The following is a 13,350-nucleotide window of genomic DNA, read 5'->3' as shown; positions in this document are numbered from 1 at the left end:
GAATTAGGTTTTCTCGTACATTCAAATTACAATCCGACGCCGATTGGTAAACAGTCCAACGGCGAATCCGACGCCGAATGGTAAAGTCTTACTTTACCTTTTTCTTGACGGATTTCACTGAGAAATTCAGGTCGGTCGGGGTGGTTGGGGATTTTTTCCACCACCCGCATCGCACGCCGGTTGCCGACGCCGGATTTTCCGCGACACGGGGCCCTTAACGCTATCGCGTTAAAGATGAATACGGTAAAAAATGGTTGCAGAAAAAAAACTGTACTTGTATAATAGGAAAGAAAAACTGTCGCAGTTTCGCCCGAGAGGCGAAGCATCAAATGCGATAGCAAATTAGTAGAGAGCTCTAAGGAGTAGGCACAGCAGTTTTATCGGCTGCATAAATTTGACACATTCGCTTATTAACTGAATGAACAAGCGTGGTGTCAGCGCGCACAAGCAAACAGGAATAGATCACAGTCGATGACCGCAGACAACCACTGTCAACACGCTGGCGTGGGGAAGCGCGGCCGCAGCCCCGAGCGAAGGTTCGTGCGGTCTGTCGCTTCAACGGAATCTGAGCGGCGACAGCACAGCGCATACAAAGGTTAGAGCCGTGTCGAGATCGCTTTCAAGATACGGTGCGCACGACAACACCGACAGCCAGCGCCGGCGCAAAGTACAAGAACGCATTTGTTGGCAGAGTAGAAGCCCCCCTCCCGCGCTGCCTTCCCGCTTTGCTCCTTCTGCGTGGGAGATTGAGTGGCCAGTTTCGCTTGCGCCTGGTTGCAAGATACGCATTTGATGCCGCAGTACAGCGTCGCCCCCCTCCATCCCCGATTCCCTCCCTCCCTCCCATACCCTACGGCCTTTCGCGCGACGGAAGTCTTGTTTGCTCTCCGCCGTGCGTTCGCTCTCCATGATGGCACGTGTCCCCCGCGCTCTTTCACTCGCACATACGGCGCGCGGCGACGATTTTATCGCCCTTGGACATTATATGGAACCTCACGGCGACGCCGACGGCAGAAATCCGCTTGAAGTGTCCAAATAATTGCTATGTCAATAAAAAGCTGCTGGCGGAGTTGCGTGCCTAGACACATGTAAAAGAGTCCGTTGCAAAGAAAACATCGCATATTGTAGCATAAACGATAAAAACTGTTACCTGACAAGGAACACTATAATAAACCACTAAATAACTGATTAGAAACAAGAATCACAGGTTGTCATGTATGCTCTGGCGTCGAAATTAAATACAAAGCTTGCATTACCAATTTTAGGTGCGAAGCACCTTATGTGCACGGGCAGTCGGCGTAGTCACGGTAAACAAGCGGTTCGTGCTCGCGCTCGGCACGCGCTCGTGCCACTGCGCCCGCGTTCGTCGTCGTAGTCGTCTTCCACAGCTGGCTGCGTTGCCGCCAAGGAGGATTAAAAGAAATGAAATCCTCCTTGGTTGCCGCTCATCATTCCAGCGTAGAATTTCATTTCTCTTCTTTCGTCGTAATGGGGAGGCTGCGTTTACGGGGTTATGAGCCATTGCTTAAAGGTTTTTTGCGTCGGAACAAAAGTTCAAGTGTCGAAAATGACGAATACAACAAGCTGCTTTGAAAAAAAACTGTCAGCCCTTCCTCTGTGGTGGAGATGGAAGACCAGTACTATGGTGGGAATTATGTATTTCCAATTAGGACTATTAAGATGTGATGGTGCGATTGGTTATTTGAACTATTAAAGAATGAGAAATATATATGATCCGGTGGTTTTCATTTATTTAGTGACCACAGGGACCATGGCCTTATGGTCGCTACGGTATACCACCATAGGGTGTACGTCAAAGGTTGGCACGTTCTTTATAAACACGTCACCAACGCCGCGCGCGTTCGGTGTGAACGCGGGCAAAACGCCGCCGCCGTCGACAATAGTTTTGCGCGTTGTTTGTGTGACCGCACACAACCGCTGTCAAAACGCTGGCGTGAGCAAGCGCGCCAGCACAGCGGGCGAATATTCATGCGGTCTACCGCTTCAACGGAAACTGAGCGGCGAAAGCACAGCGCATACAAAGGTAGGAGCCATGTTGCAGATCGCTTTCAAGATACGCGGCACGCGACCGCCCGGCACCGCGCAAAGTACAAGTTTCTCGCATAGCAGAAGCCTCAACTCCTCCCTCCCGCGCTGCCTTCCCGAGTCGCCAGTTCCCCGACGCTCGTTGCGTTGTTCCTCCAAACGAACGCCACGCGGCCGGGCCATGGCGAGTCGTAAGCGCAACTGATAAGAGCGCTAGCGCGATGTCTACGTGACGGAACGGCCAAACGCCGTTGTCGACACTGTTATGGGAGAGGCGGGCGAGAGCCCAGAGATAGTCTGCGGCACAGGCGGCGGAGGCCGGCAGGGCTGCGCGCATGCGCCGCAGTTGGAGAGCGGGCACGCACACGCACAGTCTAGAGTGCCTCGATGCCCTCCTCGCCCACCGCTCCCCTTCCACTGGGAAGTCGCTTTTGCTCGCCCCGAAAGCGCGCGTCCCTCGCCCTGGCACGCTTTCACTCGCACATACAGCATACGACCAATGAGAGTTTTTTTCTACATCCGGATGCAACCATCGAAGAGTGAGCACTAAACAGCTTCGCTGTAAAAAAGAATGAGAAATGTCTTTTTTTTTTTTGCGATTTTCTGATGAGCCTTGCCTCCAAGCGGCCGCCGACAGAAGCTGACATTTGACGTCATAACACCCACGCGGGCGCGCGGCCAAGGTCGGCCACAGCTGTCGCAGTCTTTCCGGGGTCCTTTGCAGCATTTATCCCCGTCGGCGCTTCACCCAGGTGGTGCTGCGTCCAAGGCTGTTATAACAGCATCGTCGGTCACGACACGCGGCCTTACACGTTTCCCAGAGACGAGAGAAGGTGCGTAAACTTTGGATACGTGCCTGTCAGCCATCACGCCCAGCCTGGAGACCTCTAAAAAATGACTTCATTTGCGCGGACCACTTCGTCGACGATGATTATGTGACCAGCCCGGTTCCTCGGCGTGCCGCTCAAAAGGCAACGCCTAAAGCCTGACGCTGTGCCCTCGGTCTTCTCACGAAAACGCAAGGCAGAAAGGATCAGCGGCACATTTGAAAATAGGAGGCGAAAAGAGGTCGGTAATGTTCTCGTTCACTTGCAGCCTTCTTGTGCAGTTGCTCACGCCGACGGCATAAACAACTATTCAGTCATCCACGCAGTGCTGAAGTTCCTCGCAGCTGCCTCGCCTTCGTGCGCTCTTGAAAAAGCAAGTGTACAGTGGAAATGACAAATAATTCTTGAACAAGTGTCGACTGCAGAGCGACATCTTCGCGCTACGGTTCGAAAAAACCTGACCGGCACGTACCCGGCCGCCTGCGCTTCTTCGTCGCTTGACGCGGAAGGCTCGTAACCGTAAGCGGTTATATTTCTTGCCAAGTTGGAATGGTCCTCGTCTTCAGACGTGTACTCATCACTCGTAGAGGCACCAGAACTGGAATCCACGCTCGCGATGGCGGCGTCGGTGCGCTTCGAGTGACCGCGGCCGGCCGGCTGGCTATCCGACGAGGGTGTCGTGACGTCACGCCTTCCAACTCGCGCCGGTCGGGCGGCGTGGCGCGCGCTCACGAAAACGCCAAAAATAAAGCCATCGGCTGAAAAATGAGCTAAATCACTACTTCTTTTCGGTGTAATCGCACACAGAGGATTCATTGTCAGCATTTTCGCAAATTTTTCAGATTTTGTGTCCGTATCCCATTAAGGCAGTATGAGCCCATTAACGGTGCGTCACTGCATGATTCGCGTTTCACGTTAGTGGAGCTACACTAAGCTCAATGGGTCATTCGAGCTCCGAGTTTCTTTTCTTTTCTTTTCTTTTTTTTTTTTTTTGCTCTGGTTTTGTCGTTTTCTCAATTTTGATGATTTGAGGTATTTTGCTTAGCAGATGGAAAACAGGAAGCCGACTTTAAAATTTGCTTGTTAGTGTTTGGAAATATTAGGTTAGTTTCAAATATTGAAAACACAGAAAAGCTTTTTTTTAATTCGAATATGAATAGCTATTGTGTAATATTCACTTGGTATTCGAAAAGTCAAATATTCGCCCACTCACACTATTCATACATGGTGTTACAGTGCAACATGTTCATTCGTTCGAGCAATGCTGGAGGTCACGAAAATTGCTGCGGGCAAAAGTCAAGTCACATGGTACTTTATCAGATTTCCACAGCCTTCTATGTAACCACAAAAAAAAAAAACAAAAAAAAAACGCTACAGCAGTGTTACTTATTTAGCATGCATTCAAATTGATATTTCATAAACCAATCTCTAACTTCTTTAATAAATATTCTGCGTTTATAACAATACTTTAAAACCTAGTTATTTATTTCTTGCAAATAATCGCCCTTGTTCAGAGAAAAAAAACGTGATGCTCACAAAAGGACAGTAAAAAAATATTGCGATGGTTGCATTCGGGCATAGCGCACGCTTGATTTTTCGAAGGCGCTGTAGTTTCGAAAGTTAAGTTAGCTGAAGCACCGTGTATCCAGCAGTGTATGACGCCTTATTTCTGTGATGATTAATTTTGTTTTCAAATTAGTTCCCCCACAAACTAAAGCGATCCCTCACTGTCAAGAATGTCCAAGTTAACTTGTTGCACCAGATGCGCTGCGCATTTTCCCAGAAGCCAAAGCCATACGAATGCTTTTTTTATCTTTTTCTTTCTTTTTCCTTTTTGTGCCGAGCCCGTTTGAACCCGATTTAACCGGCTCAGGAAGGTGCAAACTAGTTCGTACCGCTATAATTATCGCTCCGGAGCTAGACCTTAACCGAACCGGAAATCGTGAACCTCGACCTGAACCGAACCCGAAAAAATATAATTTCGACACCCAGCGCGCGACGTTTCTTTCAGCCGTCATTCCTAGCATGGTCAGCTTGCCAGGAAATTTTCGTGCGTCTAAATTTGTTCTGTCAAGGTTTCAAACATGGCTGTCCTTCTGTCTACTCCGAAATTTAACATTTCGAATTGGGACAAGGACAAAGCCGAAGAGCAGACACGTACGAGCGTTTTCTTCTTCTGCTCTTCCTCTTTTGTGTTTGTCTCAAGCCACTAGGTTTTGTTTTAGAAAACTCAGAATCGATTAGCACAAACCTCTGACGTTAATAACTGCAGTGCTGTCCTTCCTAACGAGATGGGGAAGGGGGGTGGGGGCATGACGTGCATACAAAAGCTAGAACTTCTATCAAACGTTTTCAGATATGACAATTATTTAAGTTTCGGGCTCGAATATGGATGCTCGCCTGTCAACGGTAATTGCTCATGGCCAGGCCTTTCAACACACATGTTTCAGGTTCTGCTGGAGAAGCTGCTCCGATCTTGTTCTGGATTGAAGCGGGTCTACCTTCTCGTGCGCAGCAAGCGCGGGGAAAATCCACAGGCGAGGCTCGAGAAGCTGTTCGACTCTCAGGTGAATACCGCAAAGCACCAATTTAATCAGAGTCTAGTTGCCGACGCAATCCACATTTTTCGATGATAACCAAACTGGCAATGCATACCGCTATTAAGGTTTGTAGCGTTATTTTTTTTTTATTGCGATACACACTAGAGACGCGTTCACGTCATTGCCGTTGTCGTGCCGTTCCGCTAACAATGGCGCATGCGAAGCTAGCTCCCAGATAGTTGTAGGGTCTCCAGACACGCAGGGTGCGTTGGGATACAAAAAAAAAAAAAAATCAGAGCCCTCGCACTACTGTGAAGATGGAAGCCAGCGAAGCAGTGACTATGGTTAGTTTGCTGTAGTGAATATTCCTATAGTGAATTTATATATTATCATTATTGATTATATTGAGCGTCTTTGTTGTGTTCGTCAAATAGCAATGACACCGGCGCCCCCCCCCCCCCCCATCGTCATAGGCATGCGTATCCATGGGCCACAGCGTTCATAGCCATGCCACACAGCACGGCAGCGTCAGGATCCTGTGAGATCTCTCCCGCTTCTGCTCTCAGCGGCTCATACCCACATATCCAACGTGGGTATGAGCCACACGTGATTTCTTTCTTACCTTCCTTCTTTCTTCCTTTCTTTCTCTCTTTATTTTCAATTATATGGACACTCCAAAGCGGATTTCTGCCGTCGGCGTCGTCGTCGCCTTTGCCGTCGCCGTGAGGTTCCGTATGACGTCAACGGTGATGAAATCGTCGCCGCGCTCCGGACCAACGTTTATAAAAAAGTTGTCGCAGTTTCACCTGAAAGGCGAAGCATCAATTGCGATAGCAAATTTGTAGAGAGCTATACGGAGTAATGATATTAGCTTTATCAGCTGTATAAACTTGGACATGCAGCAGCACCGGCAACACGCAGAACTATTGTCGACGCCGTCGGCGTTTTGACCGCGTTCGCTCAAAATGCGTGCGGCGTTGGTGACTGTTGCCGGAGACTCTAATATAAATAGGCACTTGGTGCCGCAGCTAAACGTCGCCTCCCTTCCCTCCCCCTCCCCCACGGCCTTTCGCCGTCGGAAGAAGGTACGTTTACTCTACATATATGGTGATTGTAGAGGAAGAAAGAGACGCCTACTTCTGCAGCCCTTAAGGGAGCACAGCGCAGAACGCGCGTTTGTTCTCCGCCGTGCGTTCACTCCCCGTGAAAGCGCGCGTCCCTCGCGCCCTTTCACTCGCACATACAGCGTTCGGCGCGCGGCGACGATTTCATCTCCATTGACGTCATACGGAACCTCACGGCGACGGCAACGGCGACGGCGACGCCGACGGCAGAAATCTGCTTTTGAGTGTCCATATAATTGCTATCGCAATAAAAGTATCTATAAACGTTGCTCCGGACGTTGTATGTGCGAGTGAAAGGGTACGAGGGACGTGCGCTTTCACGGGGAGCGAACGCACGTCGGAGAGCAAACGCGCGTTCTGCGCCGTGCTCCCTGAAGAGCTGCAGAATTAAGCGTCTCTTTCCTCCTTTACAATCGCCAAATATAGAGAGCAAACGCGACTACTTCTGTCGCGCGAAAGGCCGTGGGGGGACGGGAGGGAGGGGAGGCGACGTTAAGCTGCGGCACCAAATGCGTATGTGTATAAAAACGTTGCGAGGCGAGAAGGTGGGTAAGATTTCCGATGCTGCTCGACGAGCGTCCCATTCTGATCTCGTCGAAAACCTCCGAGCCGCCCCCAGAGGCACCGGCAACAGTCACCAACGCCGCGCGCGTTCGTTGCGAACGCGGGCAAAACACCGACGGCGTCGACAACAGTTCTGCGCGTTTCTGGTGCTGCTGCATGTCCAAGTTTATACATCTGATAAAACCATCATCCTTACTCCGTATAGCTCTCTACTAATTTGCTATCGCAATTGATGCTTCGCCTTTCGGGCGAAACTGCGACATTTTTTCCTTCCTTCTTTCCTTCTTTTTTTCTTTCTTGTCCTTGGCTCATACCAGCGTATCCAATGCGGGTATGTGCCACACGCGATTTTATTATCGTTAATCGTGACGTATAACTCACGAGCAAGTGATGCTATTAAAGCGAAGCTTTCTATGTCTCACGGATTCGTCCATGAGCACCGAAAACACACTGCAGGAAAACGAACTTACACACTGGAACTATGCGCAATCTGCGCACACAATAGAACAATCCACGCATCTGCACACACAATCGGTGAAGACCATACAGTTTACATTCGCAGTTGTACCGATAATAACAATGGAAACTGCAACGCCACGCTACCCAGACGAACTGTATATATCTGCATTGTATTACGCGCGTCACTCAATGCATTCCCGGTCGTCACCATGGGTAGGCCATGGGTGCAGCGCATGGCAGAAGAGGCTGCCGTATGCGAACGTAAGCGGGAACGCGATGTTGCTCGTGAGGCCGAACCTGTGTATCGGCAATGTCATGCAGTCCGTGAAAGTGTATTCAACAGATGCATGATCTAAAATAAAGGCCATGCAACTTAGCGAAATGTGTCTTCATTAAACTTCAGCGTTCAAAAAAAAATACAATCCTAAACAAGCCATCAAATCACATATGCATCGCATCGGGTTGCTCAGCGTTTCTTGGGTTCGTTGCGTGGTCGCCGGCTTTGGACTTCACACGCAAGCCGGCGTGTAAATTCCCACTGGATTGCCAGCGGGGTATGGTGCCTTGTGATGAAATGAAAAGGCAGAAAATGAGAATGCTAATGATACTCTAACAGCGGAATATATACGGTACGTGAACACTTCGGGTTTACTGCAGAAACACAGCGCATCGACGCTGCACCGGTGCGACGCCGCTACCGGCAATACAAACACTGGTTATGCAGCTTCTATTCCAGGCAAAATGATGTCCGTTTAGTAAAGTGACGCGTAATATTCTTTATTTTATTAAAAAAACATGTCCATGATCAAACGTTTAAACGAGAGTTCCGATACAAGTCAAGTTCAGCTGCATGCAGTGCATGGCTATACCGACGATACACTGCGAACCGGCTCGGCCGTGCTCATGCTCGCATTGCATATATCAGCATTTTTTTTTCGCGTGAAATTATTACGAGGAGAGGGTAAAGCGGTAACAACGGTAACAAAACATTGCTGCTTGGGAGCGTCGGTGGTTCGTTCGTTCTGAAGCGCCGTCAGCTACAGAATGGAAGAGAACAGTAAAAGGCCTAGCGAGGATATCGGTGGCGAGCGATCAGCGGCGGCGAGGCTGCCGGCGACGCCAGAGCGTAGCCGCGACCACTCCTCAATCTGTCGCTGAATGACCACGCCGCTGTGCCGCAGGGACATCTAGCAAATAGATCCTCTGCGTCACCGTTTTCCAGCAAGACCGCCGTCGACCGGCTGTCCGCGAACTAATGGCGTGCGGCGAGTTGCCGTGTCTCTAACGTGGACACGCCTTCAGTTCCGGCGCCATGGATACCATAAGTGGCTCCAAGGAAATTAACGTCACTCTACTGACGAAGGAATTAACTGTTTCTATTTGCGTATCGAATATGCAGAAATGGAGCATGGTGATCGCTTACTTGAATTCCCACGGCCTTTATAGCTTCTTCAGTCAATTGTAACTTGTATTCGCTGAAACCCAGAACCGTCATTGTCAGTTATCGTTTTCTCAACCTAGAAAACAATTTACTGTATGAAATACTCGCCCTCCTCGAGTTATTTTGCATCAAAAGCTCTTACAGTGAGCCGACACTCTCGAAACCGTACCGCAACACGATCGGTGGTGTTCGCTTGCAGCTGCTGGTGCATGCATGGCTCTCGTGCAGTTTTCTGCGCAAGACACTTCTAGGGCGTTTTTCTCAAGGAAATTACTCCTCGATGATCGGAGCCTCTTCACTGTATTAAATATTCACGCTGAGAGAAACGACAAAGAGTAAGAGGCCAAACTTCCTAAGGTTACAGTTTCGTAAAACGTAAAAAACATGTGCCCCCCCCCCCCCCCCCCTGCGGCCCCGCGTTCGTTTGGGAGACTGAAAGTTGCGGCGCTTTCTCACCTACGGCGCTGAGGGCCATTTTTCACGAGCGCCCCCTGGGCAGCGCTGGTTTCCCATAGGTGGCGTCCGCGATTGGCATTGCAAGGCAGCGTCCCCACGTGGCGCGGTGGTTGCCTCAAATACAAAGCAATTTTAAAAAAATGCAGCAGATCCAACGATCCAACAGCGCACGCACGCGCAGGCACAGGCACGCGCGCGCGCACGTGGATAGCACACAAATTATACCGAGCCTTTCGTTAAACGGTGTTGCTGACTACTAGCGAGTACGACGGGCGCCTTGTTCAGCATGATGGTTTCAGAGGCAGCATGCGTATACGTACGTAGCGCGTTTCGAATATATTCTAACCGCAAAAAGCGTTTACTTCCTTATTACCATGCAGCGGCGGATACGCGAAGTCGAGCTTTCTGTTTCCTTTTTATTGCAATAGCAATCATATGGACACTCCAAGCGAATCCTTGCCATCAGCGTCGCCGTCGCCGTGATGTTCCCTATATATGTTTTGGTATATGTATGCTATATACCATGCCATGTTATATGGCATGCGATATATGCGGGTTATACTGGGTGTCCCATTTATCACGCAGCACGATTTAAAAAAAAGAGAAAAGGCGTTACGCGAAGCAAACCTAGTGCATATTGTTTTCGATACAGTGGAGTAGCCGCCAGTAATTTTTTCGTTACTGAGATTTAATTAGGTAATTGTAATTATTTATCTAACTCGAGAAGTACTCTCCTAATTATCAAAGTGTCAGTGAGAAGATTGTAGAGCAACATGAAAAACTCCCGATACAGCTTTCTGTTGCTCAATACCTTCAACATAAATGTGTTTCTCGAAGCGTGAAAGAAGCCCGCGAATACACGCACAACTGCCGCATGACTGGCCGTTCGAAGCATTTTTCGTGTATTCGCAGGCTTCTTTCACGCTCGGAAAAATACATTTATGTAGCACGTATTGAGCAACAGAAAGCTGTATCGGGAGTTTTTCATTATATTTTCTTTTTTATTAGTCCCTCAATCTGCAAAGTCTAGATCCGCGCATGAAAAACACGCAATGGGCTGGTCTGAGCTCCTTCGGCTGGCACTGCAGCGTTGCCCTTGAGAAATAATTTGTCGTTTAGGAAATAAGCTCTTTGAATAAGTTTGCACGAATGAAGACGTCGTAAAAATGTATTTGAGATGAGCGTCATAAGTATACAGCGAACAAACGGAAACACTGCTGAAGGCGCCCTGACACCGCCCGAACGGCAGCAGACGACAGGCGCGAGTCCGTGCCCTGACGTCACGCCAGCGGCGCTCGCAGCGCCCCTGTAGGTCGTTCTCGGGGCTAATAGCCAGCGAAGGCGGAGCTCAGCCCCGATCACTCGGCAAACGAGTTGAGGAGGAAATGCATGGCTAGGGAGGAGGGTAACTTGTAATTGTCCGTAGCTCTCTTAATATGAGACGCTTCACTTAAGTTGTGACGCGAATGTTTTACTGTAGCTGTACCCTACGCGCCTACAAAAATTATCCGAACCGATTCAGGGACCCTTTAAAGCAAAATATTCAAACGCGCAGAGTGGATGTCTTCCTTCTGCACATTTGTCATGAAGTCGGTGTGGTTGGGTGTCAGAAAATTATGTTTTACAACATTAAACGAGATCCGTGGCAAAATTAAATATCGCCCATAGGCGGTATTGCTGTACTTTTTTCTAATCAGCATTTGAATTACAGTGTTGGTGAATCATTTGAGGGAGCAAAGGAAGCCTTGGTTAGTGTTTGGTCAGGTCGTCAAAATTAAACTAAAGGGGTCCACGCGCGTAAGTTTCGGCCTAAAATATTTCTTTTCGCAGATGTTCGAACGCCTGAAGCAAGAGCAGCCAGATGCTTTTGAAAAAGTGACAGCGCTGGAAGGAGACCTGAGTGAGCCAAACTTGGGACTCAGTGTGCTTGATCAGGCCGCCTTGGTGAATAGTGTCTCCGTCGTCTTTCACTCAGGTGCCACGGTCAAGTTCGATGAACCTCTCAGGCAAGTGAAGGACTAACCCATAATTTTTTTATGCGATTAGCATTCTTTGCCTACTTGAGGTACTTTGAATCTATCTATCTATCTATCTATCTATCTATCTATCTATCTATCTATCTATCTATCTATCTATCTATCTATCTATCTATCTATCTATCTATCTATCTATCTATCTATCTATCTATCTATCTAACATATTTTCGTCTTTCACGCTGTCACTAGTGCTGTAATATTTCCAGAAATGTTGAAGCTATGAAACATGGCAGTTTTTTTTTTCTGTACGGGAAGTTTGGAAACACTAAAAAAATATCCTAACGTTTTATTTTTACCACATGAAAGTAGACATAACAGCTGATGGGAATGCATGCAAAGACGTATTTATTAAAGTATTGGCATGATTTGGAGATTCCACGAGCAGTGAATACTTTCTTAATCAATCGGAAATTCTTAGTAGTTTTCGGAACTCTTATTTATCGGCCACGAAAAATGTGCACTTTTATATATATAGGGTCATTCTGGACTCGCTCTTGGGTTTCGTCAAGGACACACAGCTTCTAGGACGACTCTAATTTCTCCTTCCCTCTCCCCTTCCTATTCCACGTAATAGGCCTTCGAGCCATCCTACAATAAATACATTTTTATCATCATCATCATTTATCGAGCCGAGGTTTGAGCCAAGGTTGGGGACTGTCTGCCCACTTCCACAACTTGAGCTTTTTACATTACGGACGGAGTATGTTTGCCACGTGGTAAATTACATAGCCCGCCGTCATAAAAACTAGGTCGAACATGTGGGCGCCTTTAGACGTACGGAATGGTGGGAAAGGAGCAGTCGTAAGTACATAGATTATTTACTGCGACCCGTTTAAAACACGATAACAATGGTAAGGTATTCTTTCAGAATTGTCTTACAGCGAAGCTGTACATTGCTAAGATCCGGCGTTTCGTGGCGTCCTGTGCGCAAAAACTCAGAGCCCGAGAAGCGTGCTCAGGTGGCCACATCAGGCTTCGGTGACGTGAATAGTCTGCTCAACGCAAACTAAGCAACGTGGAGACAGCGCACACGAAGATACCGGCCCTCAGATCACCTAGAAGCCTAGACTCTGCACGCATCGCAGATCGCTTTCAAGATATAGGTACGCACGGCCGCGCTCAGCCGCGCCATACGTAGCCGCTGCCGTGGTAGAACGCCTCCCTGCTGTGTTGCGCGCGATGGAAGACGGCGCGCTTCCTCGGCTCTTATATATACTTAACGCACAGGACAGTCCAGCCGTTGGTGTCGGAATAGAAGTCATTCATCGTGCTTGAGAAAGGGGGCACGGTATCATCTTTAAGTGGCTTCTACATTAATTTGGAATTGAAGCTAGTGACATTGCTGACAAGGCGCCCTAGTTCGCCCTACAGAAGGACATTTCGACAACTACTCTTTCCTCAGGACTTCCTGTGCAGTGGAACTTGGTCCGTTCTCTCATACAATACACAATCTATCTGCAGTTTTCGGTGTGTTTATAATTGTCGCATGTGTACTCTATACATTTCGTTCAGGTTTAAAGTGTCAACTAGCCTCTCCCGTTGCATTTCAAATCATGTACCGCATGTCGCTAGAAATGGTGTGTGCGTGAGTGTGTAGTTAACGGGGAAGAGATGTGCGTGCGTGCTTTGTTCACGTGTCAGCGATGTGAAAAGTTTTCATTTCAGGAAAGCGGCTGAGCTCAACATATTGGGCACAAGGCGTGTTCTGGATCTCTGCAAACAAATGCCAAATATTTGTGTAAGCCACATCACACTTTTGTATTTTTCGCGCTTTAGCGATGCCGCTATTGTTGACACTTCAAGCTCTTTTATGCCTTTTTCATGAAATGGTCATGATCAGCTGCTCTTCTGAACAGT

General features: G+C 48.4%; 1 protein-coding gene across 1 annotated transcript in view; it reads left to right on the top strand.

Annotated features, from left to right (window-relative positions):
* LOC119448735 (fatty acyl-CoA reductase 1) overlaps positions 1-13,350 on the top strand; it is a 70,468-nt gene that overhangs the window by 10,795 nt on the left and 46,323 nt on the right. Inside the window, exons 3-5 of the mRNA XM_049666481.1 lie at positions 5,324-5,440; positions 11,288-11,467; positions 13,091-13,231. Coding sequence (XP_049522438.1) covers positions 5,324-5,440; positions 11,288-11,467; positions 13,091-13,231 — 438 coding nt within the window. The remainder of the gene's footprint in view (positions 1-5,323; positions 5,441-11,287; positions 11,468-13,090; positions 13,232-13,350) is intronic.

The sequence above is a fragment of the Dermacentor silvarum genome, chromosome 4 (assembly GCF_013339745.2).
Source record: "Dermacentor silvarum isolate Dsil-2018 chromosome 4, BIME_Dsil_1.4, whole genome shotgun sequence".
NCBI lineage: Eukaryota > Metazoa > Arthropoda > Arachnida > Ixodida > Ixodidae > Dermacentor > Dermacentor silvarum.
The sequence above is the reverse complement of the archived record's forward strand: the minus strand, read 5'-3'. Positions and strand labels throughout refer to the sequence as shown.